The 26,824-nt window shown below is 45.1% G+C and overlaps 1 protein-coding gene across 1 annotated transcript in view; it reads left to right on the top strand.

The window, feature by feature from the left end:
• The window catches only part of grik3 (glutamate ionotropic receptor kainate type subunit 3), a 579,584-nt gene that overhangs the window by 314,148 nt on the left and 238,612 nt on the right, over nt 1-26,824 (top strand). The window contains exon 10 of the mRNA XM_033045484.1: nt 4,449-4,652. Coding sequence (XP_032901375.1) covers nt 4,449-4,652 — 204 coding nt within the window. The remainder of the gene's footprint in view (nt 1-4,448; nt 4,653-26,824) is intronic.

Raw genomic sequence — 26,824 nt, 5'->3', positions numbered from 1 at the left:
GGGGGAGGGCAGGTGCAATTGTCCCCAGACCCGGAGCTCCGGCCTCAGTCGGTGCAGCGTTGGGGATCGTTGAGCAGTGGTTCCCGCAAAGGAGCGGCGGTCAACGGGATAGATGGCAGGAGAGAGGAGGCAGGGACTGGGAAACGGGAGAGGGGCTTTTATTGGGCTGGTGTCTGCAGGACAGTTCCGCTGTCCTGTCGGTCCAGGGCTGTCGTTCGGGCGGCGCTTCTTCTCTGCGCTGGCTGTGGGCCGCCGCTACTCCAGTCTCTCCCCCTGTCTCCCACTCGCATCTGCCCCCATCTCCTGCTACCTGGCACCCTCCCTTCCTCAGATTAAATATATTTTTATATATGAATACATTTTACACTTATTTTTACACATAAATCATGAATAAAGATAAGAATTTACATACAGTTTATACAGCCAGCGCTTCGTTCACTTTTTCTTTATAGCCAGTGACCTTTGACAAATCCCATGATTCCTTGTGTTTTTCGGAATACCGAACTCGCTTATTGCCAAATCTTTCATCAAATTATCATTCCTTCAAGGGCGGCACGGTGGCACAGTGGTAGAGTTGCTGCCTTACAGCAGCAGAGACCCGGGTTTGATTCTGACTATGGGTGCTTGTCTGTATGGTTCCCGTGACCGCATGGGTTTCCTCCAGGTGATCTAGTTTCCACCCACACTCCAAAGATGTGCCGGTTTGTAGGATAATTGGCTTTGGTAAAAATGATAAATTGTCCCCAGTGTGTGCAGGATAGTGCGAGTGTATGGGGTGATCGCTGATCGGCACGTACGTGGTGGGCCGAAGGGTCTTTTTCCACGCTGTATCTCTAAGCTAAACTAAACTAAACCAAACCAGCTTATTATATTAATAGCTGTAAAGTCTTTAGAATCTTCAAGATAGGCACTCAAAAATACAATACTTTATTGTCTCACACAATACAAGCCATTGATTTGGTTAAGAGCGTGAGGTAATTCTTTGAATCTTGCATGAAGTTTATTTGAACTGATGGAACCTGATCAGAACAAATGCTCCAAATGTTAACTCCACTGTGGTAGACAGAAGCTTAACAATCTGCATCAAAAGCTTTGTATCTAATCACCTTTACTCATGCTATTCCCACAGTCATATAGTTCCCCAGGTCTTTCATCTGCCTACACAACTTATTTAGCTATCATAGTTTTATTTTAAATCGTCAAATCTCAATGTCTCATAATGTTGTGTTTCGGTTAGTTTTATTTAGTTTAGAGATACGGCATAGAATCAGGCCCTTCAGCCCACTGAGTCCGTGCCAGCCAGCAATCACCCCGTACACAAGCACTATCCGACACATGCGAGGGACAATTTACAATTTTACAGAAGCTAATTAACCTACAAACCTGTACGTCTGTGGAGTGCGGGAGGAAACCAAAGCACCCGGTGAAAACCCACGCGATCTCAGAGAGAACACACAAACTCTGTACAGACAGCACCCATAATCAGGATCAAACACAGGTAACTGGTGCTGTGAGGCAGCAACCTTCGCAGGACCGTCGCACCTCAACGCGACCACGAGGTTGCCTAATTAGCGTGCCAAGGACACGTAAGTGGGACAGGGGCTTACCGCTGCACCACCGCGCCTCCCTGCACCACTGTGCTTCCCCTGAGTGAGTGTGTGTGTGTGTGTGTGTGTGTGTGTGTGTGTGTGTGCATAGACCTTTCTGCTCCTCTTTGCACCAAGCGTGAAATGCTACCTAATCTCCTTGATAATTGACCCCCTCAATGGAAAATAATCAACTTCTGTCCTTACCATCTCATTATGATGAAACACTTTTACCATATTGTCCATAACTAGAGTTGTTTGCATAAAAATGATGAACATTTTCCAATGGTATTTTGATAAACAGGCAGAACCTAGTGAATTAGCAAAGGGCGTTGTACAAGTAAATTGTTGAACTGGGATTAGAAAATGAAAAAAAATGATGAAACGCATAATTATCTGTTAACTCCAGCAGTGCTGTAGCCATTGGCATGGGTTACAGCTGTCAGGAATAAAATAAATAGCTCAGACATAAATGGTTATGGTTTTGCTTGATAACTTTTATCAACAACTTAGTAGCAGTCTAAGTAGCTAGATGGGACGTTTTGGATGGCCTGGACAAGTCTTGCTGTGGGACTCTATGATGAAATGCATTCTATTACATTAATGCCTGGTGAGTGTCTGACCCAATGATATGAAGACTGGATAATCCAATTTTAAGTAACTGACTCACCAACACACAAACAATCACCCCTTATGTTTCCTCCTCTTTCCAGTGACTCACTTGGATGCGCACCCATTTCTACTGTGTCCCCCCCCTCGTCCCCTTTCACCTTTATCCCTTTCTCTGGCCCCACATTTCTCACCTCTTCTCTCCTCAACTCACACCTTTTTGTCTCTTGCTCCCTGACTTTTGTCCACTGCCCCTTCACCTGCATCTACTTCTCACTGGCCTAGTTTTGTCCCACCGCTACCTCTCTTCCAACTTTCTCCCTCCTACTTTCGTTAGTCCGAAGAAGGGTCCGGATCAGAAACGTCACAGATCCAGGTTCTCCAGAGATGTTGCCTGATCCATTGTGTTATTCCAGCGCTTTGTGCCTTGTTTTGTTACTGTCATTCCATGGTGCTCCCTCACCTTCCTCATTCATTGGTTTATTTTAAACTGCCCGGTCCATCATGGGTACTGACCTCCCCACCATCAAAGGGATCTTCAAGAGTCGCTGCCTCAAAAAGGCAGCCAGCATCATCAGAGACCCACACCACTCTGCCCACAATGACGCATTCAAGAGAGAGTTCGGTAGAGGTATTCAAGAGAGTTGGATAGAGCTCTTAGGGCTACCAGAATCAAGGGATATGGGGAGAAAGCAGGAATGGGGTACTGATTTTGGATGATCAGCCATGATCATATTTAATGGCGGTGCTGGCTTGAAGGGCCGAATGGCCTACGCCTGCACCTATTTTTCTATGTTTCTATGTTTCTATTTCACTCCAGCCATCGGGAAGAAGGTAGAGGAGCCTGAAAATATTAATGTCCCGGTTCAAGGGCAGCTTCTTCCTGACAACCATCACGCCAACCTCCAAATAAGCTAGTGCGCTATTAATGCTTGTTAGAAGATATAGATATACGTACAGAATATTTAGCGGGTGAGGCAGCTATGGAGCGAAGGAAATAGGCAACGTTTTGGGCCGAAACCCTTCTTCAAACTGAAGAAGGGTTTCGCCCATAAACGTTGCCTATTTCCTTCGCTCCATAGACACTGCCTCATCTGCTGAGTTTCTCCAGCATTTTTGTCTACCTTCAATTTTCCAGCATCTGCAGTTCCTTCTTAAACATACAGAATATTTGTTGTAGATTATTATGGTGTTCACAGAGTACTATGCTCACATATCTGCTATGCTGCCACAAGTAAGAATTCCATTGTTCGATTTCGGGACGTATGACAATAAAACTCTTGACTCTCTCTCGACTCTTGAGGAGACGGTCATCCACACCATCCTCTAACAGTTTGTTTTGCAAGCATTGCCCGCCGAACAGTGCCATGATCCAGTCGCCGTGGCACTAACGTTAACAATGTCTAATTTGTTCATCCCAAAAGGTAATGAACTGATCGTTTGAATGTCTAGAAAGAGTGGTGTGCAAATTTGTTTCTCTCTTGATGCCATTGAAGGAAACCAAATTTATGTTGTATTGTCTTTCTGCTGACTGGTTAGCATGCAGCAAAGGATTTTCACTGTACCTCGGTACACGTGACAATAAACTAAACTGAACTGAACTGAAAATTATTTTCAAATTGAAGGTTGCTTCTCCTTTCTTACAAATTGTACTTAAATAATGTCATTAGAAAAGGCTAAACTGTGAAAAGGCTACTGGTGTTGAGGGAATGCTTCTGTTCAGGTACAGTAGCATGTTGGAAGGAACTGCAGATGCTGGTTTAAACTGAACATAGACACCTAAAGCTGGAGTAACTCAGTGGGCCAGGCAGCATCTCTGGAGAGAGGAATGGGTGAAGCTCCCGGTCGAGACCCTTCTAAGGGTCTCCACCCAAACATCACCCATTCCTCTCTCCAGAGATGCTGCCTGTCTCGCTGAGTTACTCCAACTTTCTGTGTCTATCTTAGATACAGAAGCCTGATTCTGTCCGTGTGGCCATTTTGAAGGGCGATATCATACAGCAATATTTGAACTTCACCCGGAGAGTTTATAAATCTGAATAAATGAGGCTTGACGTGCATAATGTGTACGAGTCACTTAAATAAGAGGAAACTACTATCTAATTGGCTTCAAGCTAATTTTAGAACTTAATAAAGCTCTCACACTCAGTCTTGGTAATACATTATTGTCACTCACATAGGTAGTCTGTATCCAGACTAAATGTTTTCAGCATTGAGAATGACCTTGACAATTAACTGTTGCTAATCTGACAGGAGGAACCATATGTCATGTTCAAGAAGTCTGACAAGCCACTCTCTGGCAACGACCGCTTTGAAGGGTACTGCATTGATCTGCTGAAGGAACTGTCCAGTATCCTGGGATTCGTTTACGAAATTCGACTGACACAAGATGGAAAATATGGAATTCCCGATGAGAGAGGCCAGTGGAACGGCATGGTGAAGGATCTCATTGACCATGTAAGTAGAACGGGGATAAGGTTACACATCTGTGGTTTCTCCTGTTGTAAATGTGGATACATTGCTGAAGCTTTGTTGCACTCATTCACCCTTATGCTAACATGCTCAATAGTCCAATGGTACATCCTTGGCATAGTGACACAGAGGTGGCATGGTGGTGCAAGTGGTAGATCTGCTGCCTCACAGCGCCAGAGACCCGAGTTCGATCCTGATTACAAGTACTGTCTGTACGGAGTTTGTGTGTTCTCCCTGCGATTGTGTGGGTTTTCTCTGGGTGCTCCGGTTTCCTTCCACACACCAAGGTTTGTAGGTTACTGGCTTTGGTAAACTGTCCCTAGTGTGTGTAGGACAGTGCTCGTGTACGGGGTAGGTGGAGGCAAGAAAATGCCAGAACAAATCAGGGCCGGCAACTTATGACCTCAGGAAGGGTTCAGCTCATAATGGCACATTGTTGGCTGGGGAAGGTGTGACAACAAGAGGGGTACAAGGATGCGAACAGTGGAACTGGTAGGATGACTAGGCTGGGGACAGGGGAGGGAGAGGAGGGGTGGGAGAGGGGGGAGGGGAGAGAGGGTGGGGATGCAGGAGCAACTTGAAATGAGATAAATTAATATTTACATCAAAATTAGTTAGACATTCTGTTACACTTGTACCAGACATGGCATTTAGAGTTGTTCAATTTAGATCACCCTGTTCTAGGAAGAACTGTAAAGAACGCAGAGACGATTTACGAGAATGTTGCCAAGACTTGAGGCTGAAGCTATTGGGAAAACTGGGCAAGCTAGGATTTTAATCCTAAGAGCACAGGAGGCTGAGGGGTGATCTCATAGAGGTGTATAAAATCACAAGGGCAACAGATAGGGTGAATGCACAGTTGTTTGTGATGCTTCAACACTGCTCGATGGCCTTTGTCAGCAGTGTTCTGTCAGGGTGGTCCAAGTTAATCTGCCTCAGGATCAGCCACCTGGGGCCTGGTAACTTCACGCCATCTTGAGATTGATTAAACCTGTGCTCGGGGGAAGGGTTTGAGTGGTGAGCATGGGCATGGGCAGCAAGCCAGATCAAACACAAATCCAGATATGCCCCAATAAAGAGTTGAATTAGTTCTATGTAAGTTTGTGTAAGTGCTTATTCCCTTCTAAAAAGTGTAGGAAGGAACTCCAGATGCTGGTTTAAACCGACGGTAGACAATAAATGCTGGAGTAACTCAGCGGGACAGGCAGCATCTCTGGAGAGAAGGAATGGATGATGTTTCGGGTCGAGAAATGGTCTGAAGAAATGTTCCAGAGATGCTGCCTGTCCCGCTGAGTTACTCCAGCATTTTGTGTTTACCATTCTAGAAATGCAGGAAGAAAATTATACAATTTACAACAAAGGTAAGATATAAGCGTAGGTATAGAACAGTAGAGCACAGAAATAGGCTCTTCAGCCCACAATGCCCATGCTGAACATTGTGCCTAGTTAAACCACTTTTTTCCGGCACATGATCCTAATCCCTCCATTCCCTACATATCCATATGTCCACCTCAAAACCTCGTCAATGCTGCTTTCATAGTGCCTTCACCACCCTGGCAGTTTGTTCCTGGCAACAGCCACTCTGTGTAAGCATGTGACCCACACATCTCCTTTAAACTTTGTAACATTGAACAAAATCAAAGACTGGCTCATGAAAAAGCTGTCATCATAACTTCTTCTCTGGAAACATTGGCTATGCATTAAAAATATAAGTATTCATTCATTATCGTTGAAAATATTAGCGACGCAGTGGTGCTGGTTTCCGACGGGAACGGTGACGGACGCACCACACGTCTCTGTCCTCCAGTTCCTGCCGACTTCCGCCGCTGGATGTATAGGATTTTGGTGTGTGTGCTTTATCATCATTCCTTACAATGCTGTGTACGACAGTGATCGCAACTTTGGAGTATGGTGTACAAGTGAGACCAAATCTGGAGTATGGTGTACAATTTTGGTCGCCCAATTATAGGAAGGATGTCAACAAAATAGAGATAGTACAGAGGAGATTTACTAGAATGTTGCCCGGGTTTCAGCAACTAAGTTACAGAGAAAGGTTGAACAAGTTAGGTCCTTATTCTCTGGAGCGCAGAAGGTTAAGGGGGGACTCGATAGAGGTCTTTAAAATGATGAGAGGGATAGACAGAGTTGATGTGGATCAGCTTTTCCCTTTGAGAAAAGGGAAGATTCAAACAAGAGGACATGACTTCAGAATTAAGGGACAGAAGTTTAGGGGTAACATGAGGGGGAACTTCTTTACTCAGAGAGTGGTAGCGGTGTGGAATGAGCTTCCAGTGGAAGTGGTGGAGGCAGGTTCATTGGTATAATTTAAAAATAAATTGGATAGGCATATGGATGAGAAGGGAATGGAGGGTTATGGTATGAGTGCAGGCAGGTGGGACTAAGGGAAAAAAGTTGTTCGGCACGGACTTGTAGGGCCGAGATGGTCTGTTTCCGTGCTGTAATTGTTATATGGTTATATGGTTATATAACTTCTACTGAAGTGTGGATGGCCATTGGCTCGCTAGAAGCTCATCCGCCTTTGACAGGTCTTGTTTTTGGTCCTGCTGGGGGTCCACAGCCCCCTCCTCACCTGGCAAACCAGGCGGGGAGACGGTTTAGTTGCCAAATATCCGACCATGGAGCAGGTAGCACGGGATTAAATGGTACCCGTGGCGGGGAGAGCTCCCCCCCCCCCCCGACCTGACCACAAGTATGATAACTATTTAAATATTATTTACATCATTCTGAATTAAGATACTACTTTGAAGTTATTTTTGAAATTTTGGTGAATGGGTTTTCTCTGTTTTGGTTTGAATGTAGTTAATTGCTTGAAGTCAAACAGTTTAATATATATTGCAATTAATTTAAATTAGTTTAATTTAGTTTAGGTTTGAGATACTGCGAGGAGACAGGCCCTTCGGCCCACCGAGTCCACGCCCACCAGCTATCTCCACACATTAACACTATCCTACGCACACTAGGGACAATTTACTATATTTACCAAAGCCAATTAACCTACAAACCTTTGCATCTTTGGAGTGTGGGAGGAAACCGGAGCACCTGGAGAAAACCCACTCGGCCACAGGAAGAACATACAGAATAAAATAAAAAGAAACGGCAGATGTTGAAAATCAGAAATATGAACAGAAAATGCAGGAATCACTCAACAGTTCAGGTGACAGATGTGGAAAAGGAAAGAGAGTAAATGTTTCAGGATAGAGACCCACCAGCAAAACAGCTGTATCTCTTTCCACAGATGCTGCATGAATTGCTGATTGTGCCAACATTGGACGTTTTTATTTTATTGTCACACAAGGACTAGTTATTGTTTTGCACCAGCTGTTTTGTTCATCTTTCTTTTTGGTGGAAAGTACGGTGGCAAGTGTTAATTTCCTTTGGTTATGGAGAATCAGAATAAAAGAACAACGCACAAGGTCCCAGCCCGAAATGTTCCAGAGATGCTGCCTGACCCGCTGAGTTACTCCAGCATTTTGTGTCTGTATTTGGAACAAACCAGCATCTGTAGTTCTTTATGTTCATTTAGTTTAGAGATATAGCACAGAAACATACCCTTCAGCCCACAAGGTCCGCACCAACCAGCGATCCCCACGCATTAACACCATCCGACACACACTATGAACAATTTACATTTATACTAAACCAATTAACCTACAAACCTGTACGTCTTTGGAGTGTGGGAGGAAACCGATGCTCTCGGAGAGTTTCCACGTGGTCACGTGGAGAACATACAAATGCCATACAGACAGCACCCGTAGTCAGGATCGAACCCAGTTCGCTGGTACTGCAAGCGCTGTAAGGCAGCAACTCTACCGCTGTGCCACTGTGGTGCCGTTTCTATGTCTAAATGAAATAGTACTTTTGGTTGTATGTCTAATTGCATCTCATTGCTAACATATATATTAGTTTTATTTCTTGCTAATTATTTAACTACCTTTAAATCTTCCTATGTGCATTAAAAATCCACAATTATTTCATGAACAGTTGATAGCTCACCAAGGTCCCATCATTTGCTGTTGTTTTTGCACAAGTGTAATCTTTACAGCCCTCTCACAACTAAGAGGGACACATTGATAGGAAAGATCAGAGCACACCGACACCTACGGGATTCTCAGAGGTTCAAATGAAACATTAAATGGTGTTAATAATGGTACCTTGGAGGTACTTGAGGAAGAGCCAGCTGCTCTGCCAGATTTTTTATCTTTTAATGAATACTACATCAGCTATCAATGCGACAAACCGTGGAGGTGATGCTACAGTGAATATTAAAGTGGACGTGTTGACTGGTCCATCATTTGACTAATTACTGCATGCAATAGCCTGACTGGTGATTCAGATTCAACTTTATTGTCATTGTGCAGTGTACAGTACAGAGACAACGAAATGCAGTTAGCATCTCCCTAGAAAAGCGGCATAAATATGAGCATTAAATAAATCTATTTACGTGCATACAGTCATAGTATTTTTTCCTGGTGGGAGGAGTGTCCGGGGGTGATTGGCAATCACCGAGGTTCTGGTAGCCCTAAGAGCTCTATCTAACTCTCTTGAATCCTCTATCGAACTCTCTCTTGAATGCGTCATTGTGGACAGAGCGGTGTGGGTTCTTGGACCTGCTGGTCCGGCAACGGAGAGACCTGTAGCGCCTCCCGGATGGTAGGAGGGTAAACAGTCTGTGATTGGGGTGAGAGCAGTCCTAGGCGATGCTGAGCGCCCTTCGCAGACAACGCATGTTTTGGACAGACTCAATGGAGGGGAGTGAGGAACCGGTGATGCGTGGGGCAATTTTCACCACTCTCTGCAGTGCTTTCCGGTCGGAGACAGAGCAGTTGCCATACCATATTGTGATACAGTTGGTAAGGATGCTCTCGATGGTGCAGGGGTAGAAGTTCACCAGGATCTGTGGAGACAGATGGACCTTCTTTAGTCTCCTCAGGAAGAAGAGACGCTGGTGAGCCTTCTTGACCAGAGTTGAGGTATTGTGGGTCCAAGAGAGGTCATCGGAGATGTTGACTCCCAGGAACCTGAAGCTGGAAACACGTTCCACCTCCGTCCCGTTAATGTGGATGGGAGTGTTCGTGCCGCCCCTAGACTTCCTGAAGTCTACAATGAGCTCCTTGGTCTTCTTGGAGTTAAGGGCCAGGTTGTTGTCAGTGCACCATGCTGCTAGGAGCTGGACATCCTCCCTATAGGCCCGACTCATCGTTGTTGCTGATGAGGCCAATCACCGTTGTATCATCTGCATACTTGATGATGGTGTTAGTACCATGTACAGGTGGCTTCTGATTCGGGAATATGGTCACCCGTTTGAGGGAGGTGACACTATTGATGGTGGAGTTTATAAAGTCCAGAACAGAGGATGTATAGGAATCAATGTCCGTGTGGGAGTCAAGGGTGGCCTGGGCTGCAAACGCCTTCCAGTCAGTGTTTCCAAAACACTGCTGAAGTGTGGAGTCCGCTTCCTCTGACCAGACTTTAACTGTCCTTCCCTTGCACCTAGCCCATTTCCCTACATTTTGGTTTAGTTTAGTTTAGTTTAGAGAGAGCACGGAAACAGGCCCTTCATCCCACCGCGTCTGCTCTGACCAGCGATCCACTCACATTAACACCATCCTACACACACTAGGGACAATTTACAATTATACCAAGCCAATGAACCTACAAACCTGTACGTCTTTTGAGTGTGGGAGGAAACCGGAGCAGACCCACGCAGATCACGGGGAGAACGTACAAACTTTGTACAGGCAGCACCTGTAGTCAGAATCAAACCCGGGTCTCTGGCGCTGTGAGGCAGCTACTCTGCTGCTGTGCCACCTTGCTGCCAAAACCCCCGAAATTACATGTTAATAATTTCTATATTTAAAAAAACACAGATGCTGCAACTCTGAGATATAAACAGAAAGTGCCAGGGATTAGCAGCTCATGTAGCATCTATAGACGTAAATAAAGTTCATGGATCAGGTCGCTGACCATTCATTTGAATTGGAAAAGTGAGGAATCAAAAATGTTTTAAGTTGCAGTAAAGGGGGATGAGGAATATTTGTGATAGGATGGAGAATCCACATTACGTCTTTAATGATCAGATTGTTCAATAGAACTTGACAAAAGTGTGTTACTCATGGGATCTATATGGAGGTGTGTGAACAGAAGGAGATGAATAAGGCAGAAACATCAACCAGTGCAAGACATGTGAGATGCACAAGACAGCAGCTGTTGGAAACCTGAAATAAAAGGGAATGATGGAAATACGCAGCAGGTCAGGCAACATGAGTGAAGGGAGGAAACGTATAATATTGGTGATTTTACATCAAATCGGCCAGAAAACACAGATTCACTGAAACTGTAGAACCTATCAAGTTCCAAGAGGAGACAAAAGTGCTGGAGAAACTCAGCGGGTGAAGCAGCATCTATGGAGTGAAGGAAATAGGCAACGTTTCAGGAGGAAGCCCTTCTTCAGACCAAGTTCCAAGGGGAGTCTAGCAGCAAACAGCCAGCAGGTAAGTTGCTGTTCCTCATCACATTCCCAGTGCTTTCCTTTACTTTAACTTGCTGATGAATGTTCTGATGAAAGGGCATTGACCTCGGCTATTGGGGTTGGTTCTCCAGAGGGTGGTGGAGGCTGGCTCTCTGGATGTGGGAAGAAACCGGAGCTCCCAGAGAAAACTCACGCGGCCACAGGGAGAATGTACAAACTCCGTACAGACAGCACCCCTGGTCAGGATGGAACCCGGGTCTTTTGCGCTGTAAAGCAACAACTCTACCGCCTCATTCAGATGCTGACCACTGAGAAAAAAGCTCGGCTGGATTAAAGTAATCATGTCCTGGCACTGGTACAGGTTGCCATGGAGAGAAGGAGGAGGGAGGGTGGAAATGGAGGGAGAGAGGGATGAGAGAAATTGGGGGGAAGGAGAGGTCAGGGGCAGGACTAAACCTAGCATTCAAACACAGGTGTTTAAAACTTTACCAGTGCTGCATTTTCCCAAGAGAATGCATATGGAACTAATTCTGAGAAAGACACAAAGTGCCGGAGTAACTCAGTGGTTCAGGCAATATCGCTGGAGAACATGGAAATGGAGATGTTTCTGGACGGGAACCTTCTTTGGACTGACTGGAAGGGGGAGGGGGGGGGGGGGGGGAATAGAGGAGGGGCAGGACTGAGGCATTATGTGGGACCTAGTGATGAAAAAAGCAATCTCTCAGCAGAAACCATATTAATCACAAAAGGTTGATGACTTGAGGCTGGTTTTGATCCATGTTCGATCCTGAGTGAAAAATGAAGATCGTGGATCTGACCTTTCAATTCCGGGGGTCGAAAATATGCCTTTTATGATTTGATTCCTTGCACTAATTAAGAAGAGGAAATTACATCCACAAAAAGGTCAAAGGTCAACAGGAAGTGGCTGATCCAAATCCTGATGGGCGGCAATTTCATTGCAACTAAAAACTAAACTAAAGTAAAAACAAAAAAGGACTGCAAAATGTAAGCAACATGTTTTCTTAATTTGGATTTCATTTATAAAGCAGGCACAAATTTGTTTATGCTTCTAATAAAGTTTCTATGCTGTTGAAATGAATTTAAATATTTTTTTTAAAAATCTGCACGTCTTTTTTCCTGCCCGCCAATATCTACCAGTTATTGGGACGGGCATCGCAGTGCTTGTGGCTATCTACTGACTTGGCAAGCAAGCTTATCTGTGTGACAGAACATAAAGTAGAAGCAAGAATGGGCCAATTGACCATCGGTGCCTGCTGTAGCATTCAGTAAGATTCCGGCTCACTGTTTACTGTTATGTTCCATTCCTGAACTAACCCCACGATGACCTTGTTTATTTACAAGCTTGCATCTTGTTAAAGTCAGACCTGGATCGCTTCAGACTGAGATTCTTTTCTCAGACATGGATTGATTTTTCTGGAATGCCAGGCGGTCACGGTGGTGCTGCGGTAGAGTTGCTGCCTTACAGCAAATGCAGCGCAGGAGACCCGGGTTCGATCCTGACTACGGAAGCTGTCTGTACGGAGTTTGTACGTTCTCCCTGTGACCTGCGTGGGGTTTCTCCGAGATCTTCCGTTTCCTCACACATTCCAAAGACATACAGGTTTGTAGGTTAATTGGCTTGATATAAATGTAAAATGTGTCCCTAATGTGTATAGGATAGTGTCGGTGTGGACCCGGTGGGCCGAAATGCCTGTTTCCATGCTGTATCTCCAAACTAAACTAAATTAAGCCAGAGGTTGAGGGGAGACTTAATTGAAGTACAGGTACAGTGTCGATTTTCCAGCACGGTGGCATAGTGGTAGTGTTGCGGCCTTACAGCACCAGAGACCCGGGTTCGATCCTGACCACAGGTTACTAGTCCGCCCACAGCTTGTACGTTCTCCCTCTGACCTGTATGGTGTGGGAGGTGCTCCCGTTACCTCCCACACTCCAAAAATGTGCAGGTATGTAGGTTACTTGGCTTGATAAAATTGTAAATTGTTCCTAGGGTGTATAGGATAATGTTAGTGTGCGGACTCAACCCACCGAGTCCGCGCCAATCAGCGATCCCCGCACATTAACACTATCCCACTCACACTAGGAACAATACACAATTTTACCAAGCCAATTAATCTAAAAATTTCTGCATCTTTGGAGCATGGAGGGAAACCAAAGATCTAGAAGAAAACCCATGCAGGTCACGGCGAGAACGTACAAACTTTGTACAGACAAGCACCCGTAGTCTGGATTGAACCCTGGTATCTGGTGCTCTAATGCCCCTGTCCCACTTAGGAAACCTGAATGGAAACCTCTGGAGACTTTACGCCCCACCCAAGGTTTCCGTGCGGTTCCCGGAGGTTTTTGTCAGTCTCCCTACTTGCTTCCACTACCTGCAACCTCTGGCAACCACCTGCAACCTCCGGGAACCGCACGGAAACCTTGGGTGGGGCGCAAAGTCTCCACAGGTTCCCGTTCAGGTTCCCTAAATGAGACAGGGGCATAAGGCAGCAACTCTACTGCTGTGCCACCGTGGCACCCTGGCACTGCTGTAGGGAAGATCTAGAGGTATCTGGGCCAAACATAGGCCCAGATAAAAAAACTCAGATTGGCAAAATGTGTACGAAGGGACTGCAGATGCTGGTTTAAACCAAAGATAGACACAGAAAGCTGGATTAACTCAACAGGTCAGGCAGCATCTCTGGAGAAAAGTAACAGGTGACGTTTCAGGTCGACAACCTTCTGCAGATCTATACTCAGGTAGGCACCTTAGATGGCATGGATGAGTTGAGTTGAATGGACTGTTTCCATGCTGTATGATTCTATGACAATGACTAAGCCTAACATGCGAAGGTGAGTACAAGAGGAAACAGACTCGTACAAGTATTTATGGTGGCCTATCATCATTTTCTCCCTCATTATTGCACGTTAAGAGTTCCATTTATTTTGGGCAGAAACATCTGTGGTTGTTCACCGGTTTACACCGAACTAATGTGAACTGAATACAGCAAAAGGAAAACTAACTACATAGTGGCAAACTCACCATGTAATTTTTGATATGGCTTTTATATAACTCTGCTCTTCCAACTTCCATTTAGCAGTGGGGAGTTAAATTACACACTGAGCATTGGTCGAGGATTAAATGTCTTTACGGCTCTGTGAAGCTGGAACAACTCTGTAAAAAGTCTCAACATAATTGAGATATTGAGATAAATCTTCCACCCCACGACCAGTTTTTGAGCCAGCTTCCAGCACCTGTTCTGTCAGTAAATCTTGTTCCCTGCTTCCAAACAGCACAGTGGCACAGCAGTAGAGTTGCTGTCTTACAGCACCAGAGGCCCAGGTTTGATCCTGACTACGGGTGCAGTCTGTTGGAAGTTTGTACATTCTCCCTGTGATCGTGTGGGTTTTCCCCGGGTGCTCCGGTTTCCTCCCACATTCCAAAGACATGCAGGTTTGTAGTTTGATTGTCCTCTGAAAAAAATGTTCATTGCCCCTAGTGTGTGATAGTGCTAGTCAGCGTTGACTCGGTCAAAGGGCCTGTTTCCATGCTGATCTGTACACAGCTTGTATATTCTCCTTGTGACCTGCATGGTGTGGGTGATATCATGATCGACACGTGAAGCCTGTGTGGTCGTGAGTAGTCGCACAAATGGTCGTACCTTTTTCTGGTCGCCGCTGGATTTTCAACATGTTGAACATTTTCGCCGGCAAGTCGCTGAAAAAATTGGGTAAGTGGGACAAGCCCTTTAATCTCCATGGAGTTTGCAGCACCTTGCGGGTGAGGGTGACGTACATATGTTTCAATGAAACAGGCGGCAGATGAGGCACTACCTAAAGGTTTCCAAGGTAATTGGAGACTTTGCATCTTGTTGCTAGGTGAAACTGCGGCTGACAAAAACACCTATTATTGGATCAGACTAGTTGCTGTTCGGCGTGTCTCGGCAATTGATCCGATAACGGTCTGAAATTTGAGAAAGGAAATTATTCCTTTGAAAAGATTAGAAAACATAATGATTTTGCATGTTGTGTGAAGATTGTCTGCATGTAGCATTTTGCAGCAAGTGAGTTCGATCTGAGCCTTGTCTATATTTGCACGGACAACTCACTGAAATACCACATAGAACTGTACAGTACAGCAACAGGCCCTTCGGCCCACAATGTCCATGCTGAGCATGATGCCAAGTTAAATTATTCTCAAGCTATGTTCTTCCCCATCGTTCCATTAATTCCCCTCAGATTCTCCATCCACCTATATCTAAGGGGCAATTAATTTACTGTGGCCAATCCACCTACCAACCTATACACCGTTAGGATATAGAATATTGAACATAGAAAGGTATAGCAAAGGAGGTGGCCCTTTGGCCCACAATATCTATGCTGAACTTGATGCCGAGTTAAGTATCTGCCTGCACTTGATAAATATCTCTATATGTAGGAAGGAGCTGCAGATGCTGGTTTAAACTGAAATTAGACATAAAAAGCTGGAGTCACTCAGCGGGACAGGCAGCATCTCTCGAGAGAAGGAATGAGTGATGTTTTGGTTCGAGATCCTGATCGAGATCGAGATTCCCTGCATATCCACATGCCTATCCCAAAGCCTCTTAAATGTCACTATCATATCTGCCTCCACCAGTATCTTTAGCAGCGTGTTCCAGGCACCCGCCACTTTCTGTATTAAAAAAAACTTTCTCTTCACATCTCCTTTAAACTATGCCCCCCTTCACCTTCATATCCATCTTAGAGGTGAGATCCCGTCCCATCACACATCCCATTACACCCTGACCAAACAATCTAAGCCTCGTTCCATTACGATTCAAAAGAAGAATTTGATTTTTCAATGCACAATCTCAGTCATCCCAATTGCTTTCACCTCACTAAGTAGCTTCACAGTTACAATGCAGCCAAACATGCTAATTGTGTACAGCAAAGAGTTCCACAAATGATAATGGGATTGTCTTTTTCATTGACGTAGTTGAGGAATGAACATACTTGGGAAGCACGGTGGTGCAGTGGTAATGTCAGTTCCAGAGACCCGGGTTCGATGCTGACTATGGGTGCTGTCTGTTCAGAGTTTGTACGTTCTCCCTGTGACCGCATGGGTTTTCTGCGGTTTCCTCTGGTTTCTCCCACACGCTGGTGCTCTGGTTTCCTCCCACACTCCAAAGACGTACAGTTTTGCAGGTTAATTGGCTTTGGTTAAAAATTTAAATAGTTCCTAATGGTTAGGCTAGTGCTAGTGTTTGGGGTGATCACTGATCAGCTCAGACTCAGCGGGCTGAAGGGTCTGTTTCGATGCTGTATCTCTAAACTAAACTAAACTAAATTTAGGACGTGTTGCACTGACCATAAAGTGTTTCAGGATGAGAGCTGTAACTGGGTTTACCAAGGAGAGTAAGTATGCATGCACGGGTCTTGATGGGGGGAGGGGGGGAGGGGGATGGGAGTAACCATTTTGACCAACCACAATCCAGAGTACACTTTGAAGTCCATAGAGTCCTGATGATATATGCAAATTACAAGGTCAAATCAAAAGGCTTTCTTGTGGTGTTAATCAATAATCTCCAAACCCATCCCCTTTACTACTGGGATAGTGATTGTGAGTTACCAGAAAAAACCTGTACCTCCTCTAATCTCATCGACGGCATCCGGTGATCCACATGTGTGCTCCGGTACATCAGCTAAACGTAGACTTAGCGACCATTCCGCTGAACACTAATGCTCGGTCCATAGAACAAAATGCTGCAGACACAAGAAATCTAAAATAACACCGAAAATGATGGAAATACTCAGTGGGTAAACTGAGTATTATGGCAATACTGCAGAGATAAACAAAGTTAACATTTCGGGTTTAAAGCCATAGGGATGGAACATTCCAAGAGAGGTCTTGACCCAAAGCATTATCCATTCCTCTAAAGTGATGCTGCCTGACCCGTTGAATTATGCCAGCATGTTGTGTCTATCTTCAGGCTGGATCATTCACTCTATTACTCTTGCTACAGATGCTACCTGGCCTGTTGGGTGTTCCCAGACAGTTTTGTTTTATTTCTGGCAAACACAAACATCAGACAAATTGTCCGACAGCTTTAACTTCCGTGTGTGCGGAGGTGCCTGTCCTCTGCTTATCTCCTACCCCTGGCTGTCTAGCTAAGTTTGAGTATGTGTGCTCAGCGATTGTGCGGTGTGTTTGTGGCTCATTGTGTAAAATGCTACTGAGCTGTTAGCATCTTAATACAGTAAGCTATGTATAAGCTCCGCACGTTCTCAGACTCAGAGATCTGACCCGTCATTATTCAAACTTAACCTCATACATATTCTATCTTCTATCTTCTATATGAATGATTGCCTGCAAGTAATTGGATTTCGGCCATGCTCTGCATATCCCCCCTCCCCCTTATGTTGGCCATGTAGTTTAGTTTAGAGATACATCACGGAAAGAGGTCCATCAGCCCACCAGAGTCCACAACAATCATCGATGCCCATTCTCACTAGTTCTATGTTAACCCACTTTCTCAGGGATATATAGAGATACATATTAGGGACATTTTTTTTAACAGAGGCCAATTAACCTTTAAATCGTCTCTAGTTTGTAGTTTGAGCGAGTGTATGGGTGATCACTGGGCGTCGCAGACTCGGTGGGTCGAAGGATCTGTATCTCTAAAGTGAACTAAAGCTGAATCAAGTCACCCCTTTACCACAGGCGGTCACGGTGGCGCAGCGGTACAGTTGCTGCCTTACAGCGAATGCAGCGCCGGAGACCCGGTTCGATCCCGACTACGAGTGCTGTCTGTACGGAGTTTGTACGTTCTCCCCGTGACATGCGTGGATTTTCTCCGAGATCTTTGGTTTCTTCCCACACTCCAAAGACGTACAGGTTTGCAGGATAGTTGGCTTGGTAAATGTAAAGATTGTCCCTAGTGGGTGTAGGATAGTGTTAATGTGCGGGGATCACCGGTCGGCGCGAACCCTGTGGGCCGAAGGGCCTGTTTCCGTGTTGTGTCTCTTAACAATATTGCGTCCATTGCATAACTTGTCCTTGCAGTTTCCACACTTATCCTTGCTGGTATTGCAGCCCTGAACATTACCACAGTAACTGTGCTGTTCCTGCAAGGCCATTGTCTCCCTTCACAGTGCTGTTCCCAAAGCTGTAGACAGGACTGCAAATGTGATCTAAAACCATAAACAGAAAATGCTCCAGACACTTAGCGAGCACTCGAAGAGAAACAGAATGATCCTTTCAATTTGCAGACTCTTCCTCTGAACTGGGAGAGAGAGAGAGAACACAAGACCAGTTTGCAGAGAAGGTGAAGGGGAGACTTGGAAAGGGCAGAGGGAGTATTTTTATTAGTGCGCTGCATTTGGCGTTTGCTACCTGAGCTCCTCTGCATTACAGAATCCAAACACAGACTGGGTGACCATTATAGAGCACCTGTGTTCAATCTGCAGGATCAACACTGAGCTTCTGGCTGTCTGCCACTTTAATTCTCTATCCCACTATCACTATGAACTGCCAGTGTGTAGCCTCCTGTAGTTTAGTTTAGTTTAGAGATACAGTGTGGAAACAGGCCCTTCGCCCCAATGAGTCCGTACAGACCAGCGATCCTCACACATTAACACTCTCCTACACACACTAGGGACAATTTGCATATTCACCAAGCCAATGAACCTACAAACCTGCACGTCTTTGGAGTGTGGGAGGAAACCGAAGACCTCAGAGAAAACCCACGAAGGTCACGGGAAGAACGACAAACTCCATATAGACAGCACCCGTAGTCGGGATCGAACTCGAGTCTCCGGCGCTGCAAACACTGTAAGGCAGCAACTTTACCGCTGCGCCATGGTGACTGTAGTGTTATGATGATGCCCAAAACAAGCATGAGGGACAGCACCTCACCATTCATCTAGTCCCATAACGACCTTGTTGACTCAACCACAGAATTACTTCTGTCATTTTGGATCGTAGTTACTTTTTATAGATTAATATTATTCCTAAGAAGCAGCTACCCTAATGAAATTTTTCACAAGCATGGCATATATGGAATGAAGAAATATCAGCCTGTACAGTGAAAGTTCCCACATGCAGGAACAAGGTAAACAATCTGTAACTGGGTTACCGGGGGATTGCTTCAAAGAAGAACAGAAATCTTCCTGTGGGATCATGTTTACATGTTTGTGAAAGGGCTCATGGGATTTAGATTTGATGCCTAAGCTAACATCATATATTTGCAAACTCTCCTGGCATGGTCTTGGTTTAAATGATGCCCGACCTAGAGGCAAAAAAATCACTGTGCCACAATAGATGAATGAATTACACAGCATTGTTTAACAGCATTGCATGTTGTTGCCGTGCAACCTGTACATCTCTTCATGCAGTGGCAATGCTTTTATCATTTATATTCCCAACGAGGGGCGGCACAATGACACAGCTGCTAGAGCTGCTGGACATGGTTTGTGTTCAATCCTGAGCTCAGGGACTGTCTGTGCGGAGTTTGCACGTTTCTCCCTGTGACCATGTGTGCTTCTTCCGGCTGCTCTGGTTTCCTCCCACATCCCAAAGACGTGCAGGTCTGTAGGTCAATTAGGCCATCTGTAAATCACCGCTTGTGTGTAGGGAGTGGATGAGAAAGTGGGATGCTTTGAACTTGTGTGACCGGGTGATCGATGGTTGGTTTGGTCCAAAGGGCCTTTTTCCCTGCTGTATCACACCCCATTCACCCACTCCACTCCACTCCACTCCACTCCACTCCACTCCACTCCACTCCACTCCACTCCACACACTCCACACTCTCCACACACTCCATTCCATTCCACTCAACCCAACAAGTAAAGTAAAATTCTGCTACTGAGGAAGGAGAATAAAACCAGCTGGCTCATAGTTTTACTTCCTGAGCCACATGCAAATATCTCAACCAAGGAGACCTCAATGTGTAGGAAAGAATTGCAGATACCAGTTTAAATTGAAGACAGACACAAAATGCTGGAGTAACTCAGTGGGACAGGCAGCATCTCGAGAGAGAATGTATGGGTGATGTTTCAGGTCGAGACCCTTCTTCAGACTTGCTCCAGCATTTTGTGTCTATCTTCGAAGGAGACTTCAATGTTGGATGGAAACATATTCATGCGATCTTAGTCGAATGGGAACATCAATCAGTGCAGAATAATTTTCTCTCCTGAAAATAACTTCCAGAACCCATATCAGCAACACCAGCAAACCTAGCTTCATGAATACACGCCAACCAACCTGAGAGGTTCTGTTAACTAATAATTCTAATATTGTGTCTTGTAATCTGAAAATTCATCACTGCGAAACACCATGAAAAAATATGGCTCAGGAGTTTGCTGACCATCCTAACTAAAGTGAGATGACCTTTGGTGGAACATTCTTTACATCTTAACAATAACGAATATATAGATCTCAGTGGGCTAAAGAGGATATGAACTCTAATCCAGTCACTCAAGCTACTGTAATTTGTAAAATACGGCATGGTGGCACAGTGGTAGAGTTGCTGCCTTACACCGCCAGAGTCCTGGGTTCGATCCTGACTATGGGTGTTGTCTGAATGGAGTTTGTACATTCTCCCTATCATTACATGCCTTTTCCCCAGGTGATCCAATTTCCCCCCCACACTCCAAAACCCTAGTGTGTAGTATGCGCTAGTGTACTGTGCATGTGCCTGTGCTGGCCGGTGTGGACTCAGTGGGCCGAAGGGCCTGTTTCCACTCTGTATCTTTAAACTAAACTAAACTTCATAGTATTGAAGCAGTAGATAAGCATGGTATTGACCCCATTACTATTGTCTTGTCCAAGCACCGCGCACCCTATTTCACCAGTCCTTTATGTGACATCTTCAATATTGGCCCCAAATACTCCCCAGTTCCCTCGTCTCTCCTGAAGCATTGAAATGTTTGCACCCATTGCTGGTGGGTTCTATATTGACACCTGTGAACTTGGAAGAAAGAGCATGGATTTTGACCCATCGTTGCATGCGTCTCCGCTGCAAATTAATAATAATAATAATAATGATAATAATAATACATTTTATTTAATGACGCCTTTCAAGACACTCAAGGTCACCTTACATCACATAATATCAGTAATAAACATACAATAAGCAACAAAGCACCAGTAATTAAAAAATCAACAATAACACATACAATCAACAAAAAAGCATAGCACATCGAGTTAAGATTGATATAAATTAAGATGCAGTTGTTGCAGTTAAAATGAGTAAGCTAGTTTAAAAAGATGGGTTTTAGAGCGGTTGTGAGTTCTGTCATGGTGTCCAGTGTGCGGATGTGAGCGTGTAGTGAAGTTTAGGTGCAGCGTGGGAGAAGGCCCTGGCACCCACTGTGCTGAGGTTGTTGGGTGGTAGTGCCAGTAGACCTACTGATGAAGACCGCACAGAGCGGGACCAGGTGTAAGTCTGAAGGAGGTCAGTGCAGGTCTGAAGGAAGTACCTTATCCATCCAGTGTTGTCCAGAAACCTTTAATCCTATTTAATTCTGTTTATATCCTGCTCCTAGAATTTAATGTGATTTTTAAAGTAATAACAAGATTCAACTCCTATTAAAAAAAAATTGATTGTTTGACTGGAGAAATTTGCACTGTGGCACAGCTGGGAGAGCTGCTGCCTCACAGCGGCAGAGACCCAGGCTCTATCCTGACCTCGGACACTGTCTGTTTGCTGTCTATGTGGAGTTTGCACATTCTTCTTGTGAACACTTAGGTTTCCTCACTCTTCCGAAAGACGTGATGGGTTTGTAGGTTAATTGGCCCTCTGTAAATTGCCCCTAGTGTGTAGGGAGTGGAACAACACAGAACTAGTGTGAACAGGTGATCGATGGTGCATGTGGACTCAGTGGGCTGGAAGGATGAAATCCATGCTGTATCTTTCAATCAATTGACTGATCAAATCCACAATCTGAAGATCAATGCTTGACATTTTGGCTTTGTACTCTCTGCATGGCCTTTACATCCTTCCTGTAACATGGTGATGAGAACTGCATGCAGTATTCCAAATGTGGCCGAAACAAAGTCCGAAAAAGTTGCATCATGCCATACTGACGTTTATACTCATTGTTCTGACTAGTGAAGGCAAGCATACCATATACCTTCTTTATCACTCTATCTGCTTGTGTGGCCACATTCAGGGAGCTATGGACTTGGACTTCAAGATCCCTCTGTACATTAATGCTATTGACAGTCTTGTCACTAATTGTATATTTTCCCCGTACATTTGACTCCCCAAAGTGCAACACCTTGCATTTGTTTGGGTTAAACTCCATCTGCCATTTCTCCATCGATTTCTGTAGCTGATCTATATCCCAGTGTATACCTTGGGGAAGTTAAAGTCACCCAGTAAGACAACCCTGTTGCTTTGGCATCTTTCGGAAACTTGTGTCCGACAACAGGCAGCAAACGCACAGCAAATGCCATGTGTTGTACTCTATGGAAAGTCAACTGAGCTGTGAATTGTGCAGCGCATGTGCCTGAGGGCAGGCCTTACAGATCCTGAATGGCAGCTGTCACAGTGATTGAATGATTCATTGCATTTACTGCAAAATCCAAGCTTTACTTTCAAGGCCAAATGAGGTTGATTCCATTACTAATCAAGAGAAAACCACCTAAGTATGAAACAAACTTGCCCGGAATTCCGGGCAGCATGGTGGTGCAGCAGTAGAGTTGCTGCCTTTGCTGCCTTACAGCGCCAGAGACCCGAGTTCAATCCTGACTAGGTGCTGTCTGTACGGAGTTTGCACGTTCTTCTCGTGACCTGCGTGGTTTTTCTCCAGCTGCTATGGTTTCCTCCCACATTCCAAAGACAAACATTGTAGGTTGATTGGCTTTGATAAAAATTGTAAGTTGTCCCTAAAGTGTAAGATAGAGCTAGAGTATGGGATGATCACTGGTTGGTGCAGACTCAGTGGGCCAAAGGGGGTGTTTATGTGTTGAATCTCTCAACAAATATATATTTCCCTAGTACAAGCCTCAGATTTTGACCTTGACTGTACCAATCTAGTTATCAATAGCACCAGCACCAGTGTGTTGTACTGAGCCTGCAGGTTCATCCCTCACAACATGAATATATGATGCTGTAGGCTGCAACATGAATTCATACTATGTACATCCTTACAATACATATTTCTAATGGTAATTTAACTGCCAAATTCAGTTATTAAATTATCACATTATGTATAATTATTAAATAGGTAAACTTTAAAATGTGAAAGAGCAGAAATGCTCTTGAAAGTTCAAAAAGGTTATTTTGTTAAAAATCCCTAATTGCAGCATTAGTGCAAGCCATCATTTTAGGATTATTGTTGAGATTGAAAGGGTGGAGAACCAAAGGTCACTGGTATTAAATAGAGGAAAAAAGTGACAAAAGTGAAAAAAGTTTTATTTACACAGAGAGTATCTGGAATCTGTAACTGAACTGCTTGTGGTAGAGGCAGATTCCATTGTGGGTTGCAAGGAGGAGTTGCATAGAATTATATGGAGCAGAAAACTGCAAGGCTATCTCCAGAGAAAGGGCAGGTGGATAGAACTAGTGAGTTATGGTGGAATGCGGCATGGACATGATGGGCTGAATGGCCTCACATGTTGTAATCATCTCTTCAACTGATAAGAAATCCATTATAGAATTTAGAAAGGTCTGTATAAAGAATGGTGAATATGTAGAACTCCCTACCAAAGGGAGACACAAAATACTGGATAAACTCAGCGGGTGAGGCAGCATCTATGGAGAGAAGGAATAGGCGGCGTTTCGGGAAGAGACCCTTCTTCAGACTGATGTCGTGGGCGGGGCGGGAAAAAGAAAGGAAGAGGCGGAGACAGTAGGGTTGTGGAAGAGATGGGAAGGGGAGGGGAAGGAGGGAGAAAGCAAGGACTACCTGAAATTGGTCAATGTTCATACTGCTGGGGTGTAAACTACCCAAGTGAAATATGAGGTGCTGTTCCTCCAATTTGCACTGGGCCTCACTCTGGCAATGGCAGAGGTCCAGGAAAGAAAGGTCGGATTCGGAATGGGAGGGGGAGTTGAAGTGCTGAGCCACCGGGAGATCAGGTTGGTTATTACGAACCGAGCGGAGGTGTTGGGCGAAGCGATCACCGAGCCTGCGCTTGGTCTCTCCGATGTAGAGAAGTTGACACCTGGAACAGCGGGTGCAGTAGATGAGGTTGGAGTAGGTGCAGGTGAACCACTGCCTCACATGGAAAGACTGCTTGGGTCCTTGGATGGAGTCAAGGGGAGAGGTAAAGCGATAAGTGTAGCATTTCCTGCGGTGGCAAGGGAAGGTACCAGCGGAGGGGGTGGTTTGGGTGGGAAGGGACGAACAGGTCAGGCAGCATCTTTGGAAAGAGGAATAGATGACGTTTTGTGTCAAGACACTTCTTCCGACTGATGAAGGGTCTCGACTCGAAATGTCACCTATTCATTTTCTCCAGAGATGCTGCCTGACCCGCTGAGTTACTCCAACAATTTGTGTCTAACTTCGGTATAAACCAGCAGTTCCTTCCTACACATTTTCCTTACCAAAGAAAGTGGTTAAAGTGAATGGTATGGATATAGTCAGGGGGAGAAAGAGTTAGAGGGTCACACTAACGATTTGAGAAAAAAAAGAGGGGAAGGGGCTCATGGAGTTTAAATGCTGGCATGAACTTGCTGAGCTCAACAGTCTGTTTTCAGCCTTATATCATTTGCAGTTTCTTGGAGGATTACTTTAAGACAGTGGGGATAAGAATGTGAGCGGCATAGTAGTGCAGCGGTAGAGTTGCTGCTTTGCATCACCAGAGACCCAAGTTTGATCCTGACTATGGGTGCTGTCTGTACGGTGTTTGTACATTCGCCCCGCGACCTGCATGGGTTTTCCCCGGGTGCTCTGGTTTCCTCCCAAACTGAAAAGACATACAGGTTTGTAGGTTAATTTGGCTTTGGTAATAATTGTACATTTTTCCTAATCTACATGGATAATGCTGGTGTACAGGGTGATCGCTTGTCAGCGCGGACACGGTGGCCGAAGGGCCTGTTTCCGTGCTGTATCTCCAAACTAAACGTGTCGCAGCACATCTTAACTTTCCTTTCACAATGTTCAAAACAGCTTCAGAAATGTATTTTGCACTACATAGTGATTTGGATTAATAGTCTGTAACATGCAATTGGTGTTACACCTTTGCAATGTCTGTTTCAACTGGTCATTTAACTGCAAAATCCAGTTGCGAGATTATTACAATTTGAATAACTGTTGATTACTCCGGGACATGGAGTTTGTGAAAGATGAGATCTAGTCTTGAAAAATATTGGGAACATCAGCAGAGTTTACTGGATCATGATGCAAGGACACCGCTGATCGTCTTTTCATTAACTGGTGAAACAGATACTAATGGGGACAGACCTCGTTCACCACAGACCACAAATAAACTGTCGGATGTGCTTACTTGTATGAATCCGTCAATATTGGACATGCTGAAACAAGGGACTGCAGAGGCTGGTTAATGCACAAAAGGACACAAAGTGCTGGAGTAACTCAACAGGTCAGGCAGCATTTCTGGAGAACATGGATAGGTGAAGATTCGGGTCAAGACCCTTCTTCAGATTGATTGTGGGGGGACAAGAAAGCATTGAATGGGGAGAGGCATGGCAAAGCACAGCAGATAATTGGTGGATAGACACCAAATGCCGGAGTAACTCAGCGGGACAGGCAGCATCTCTGGATAGAAGGAATGGGTGATGTTTTGGGTCGAGAGACCTCCCATTCCTTCTATCCAGAGATGTTGCCTGTCCTGCTGAGTTACTCTGGCATTTTGTGTCTATCTTCGGTGTAAACGAGCATCTGCAGTTCCTACACAAGATAATGGGTGGACATCGGTGAGGAGGCGTTTTGATGGTTGGAACGAAGGCCAGAAATAAAGACAGATGGTTTGAGACAGATTTGAAGAGTTGCAGAATGTGAAGCAAGAGGGAGGAAAGTAGCAGGAGGGGTGGAGGGGAGAAGTAGGTGGTAGCCCCGGTGGGGCATAGGGGAGGGAAGGGGTGATGCTGAGGAAAGGGATGTGTGGGGAAAAGTGGGGGGGGGGGGGGATTAGTAATGGGCCTGTCCCACTTTGGCAACTTTTTAGGCAACTAAAGGCGACTAGTTTGTCGCCACATGTTCGCCGGTGGTCGCCGGGTGTAGTCTCCTCAGTCGCGCAAAAAGTCGTAGCGTCTTTCTGGTCGCTGCTAAATTTTCAACATGTTAAAAAAAAATTGGTGACCATGGGTTAGACGCCAATGAGCGTAGCTTGACTTCTCCTGAAGTAGATGTTGTCGTAGGTTGTCGCCGGTTATTCGGTGACCTGCTACGACTATGACAGTTGCCGGCAGTTGCCTAAAAAATCACCAAGTGGGATAGGCCCATTAGTTACCTAAAGTTGGAGAATTTAATGTTCATACCGTGGGGTTGTAAGCTACCCAAGTGGAACATGAGATGCTCTTCCTGGCAAAGGAGGAGAGATGGTCAGTGTGGAAATGGAGGGGGAAATGCGCATCAACTGGGATATCCTGTAGGCCTTGGCAGACCAAACGTAAAGGGCCTGTCCCACTTACGTGTCCTTGGCATGCAAATTACGCGACCACGAGGTCGCGTAATTTGCGTGCCAAGGACACGTAAATGGAACAGGCCCTTAAGTGTTCAG

Source organism: Amblyraja radiata, chromosome 27 (genome assembly GCF_010909765.2).
Source record: "Amblyraja radiata isolate CabotCenter1 chromosome 27, sAmbRad1.1.pri, whole genome shotgun sequence".
NCBI lineage: Eukaryota > Metazoa > Chordata > Chondrichthyes > Rajiformes > Rajidae > Amblyraja > Amblyraja radiata.
The sequence above is the reverse complement of the archived record's forward strand: the minus strand, read 5'-3'. Positions and strand labels throughout refer to the sequence as shown.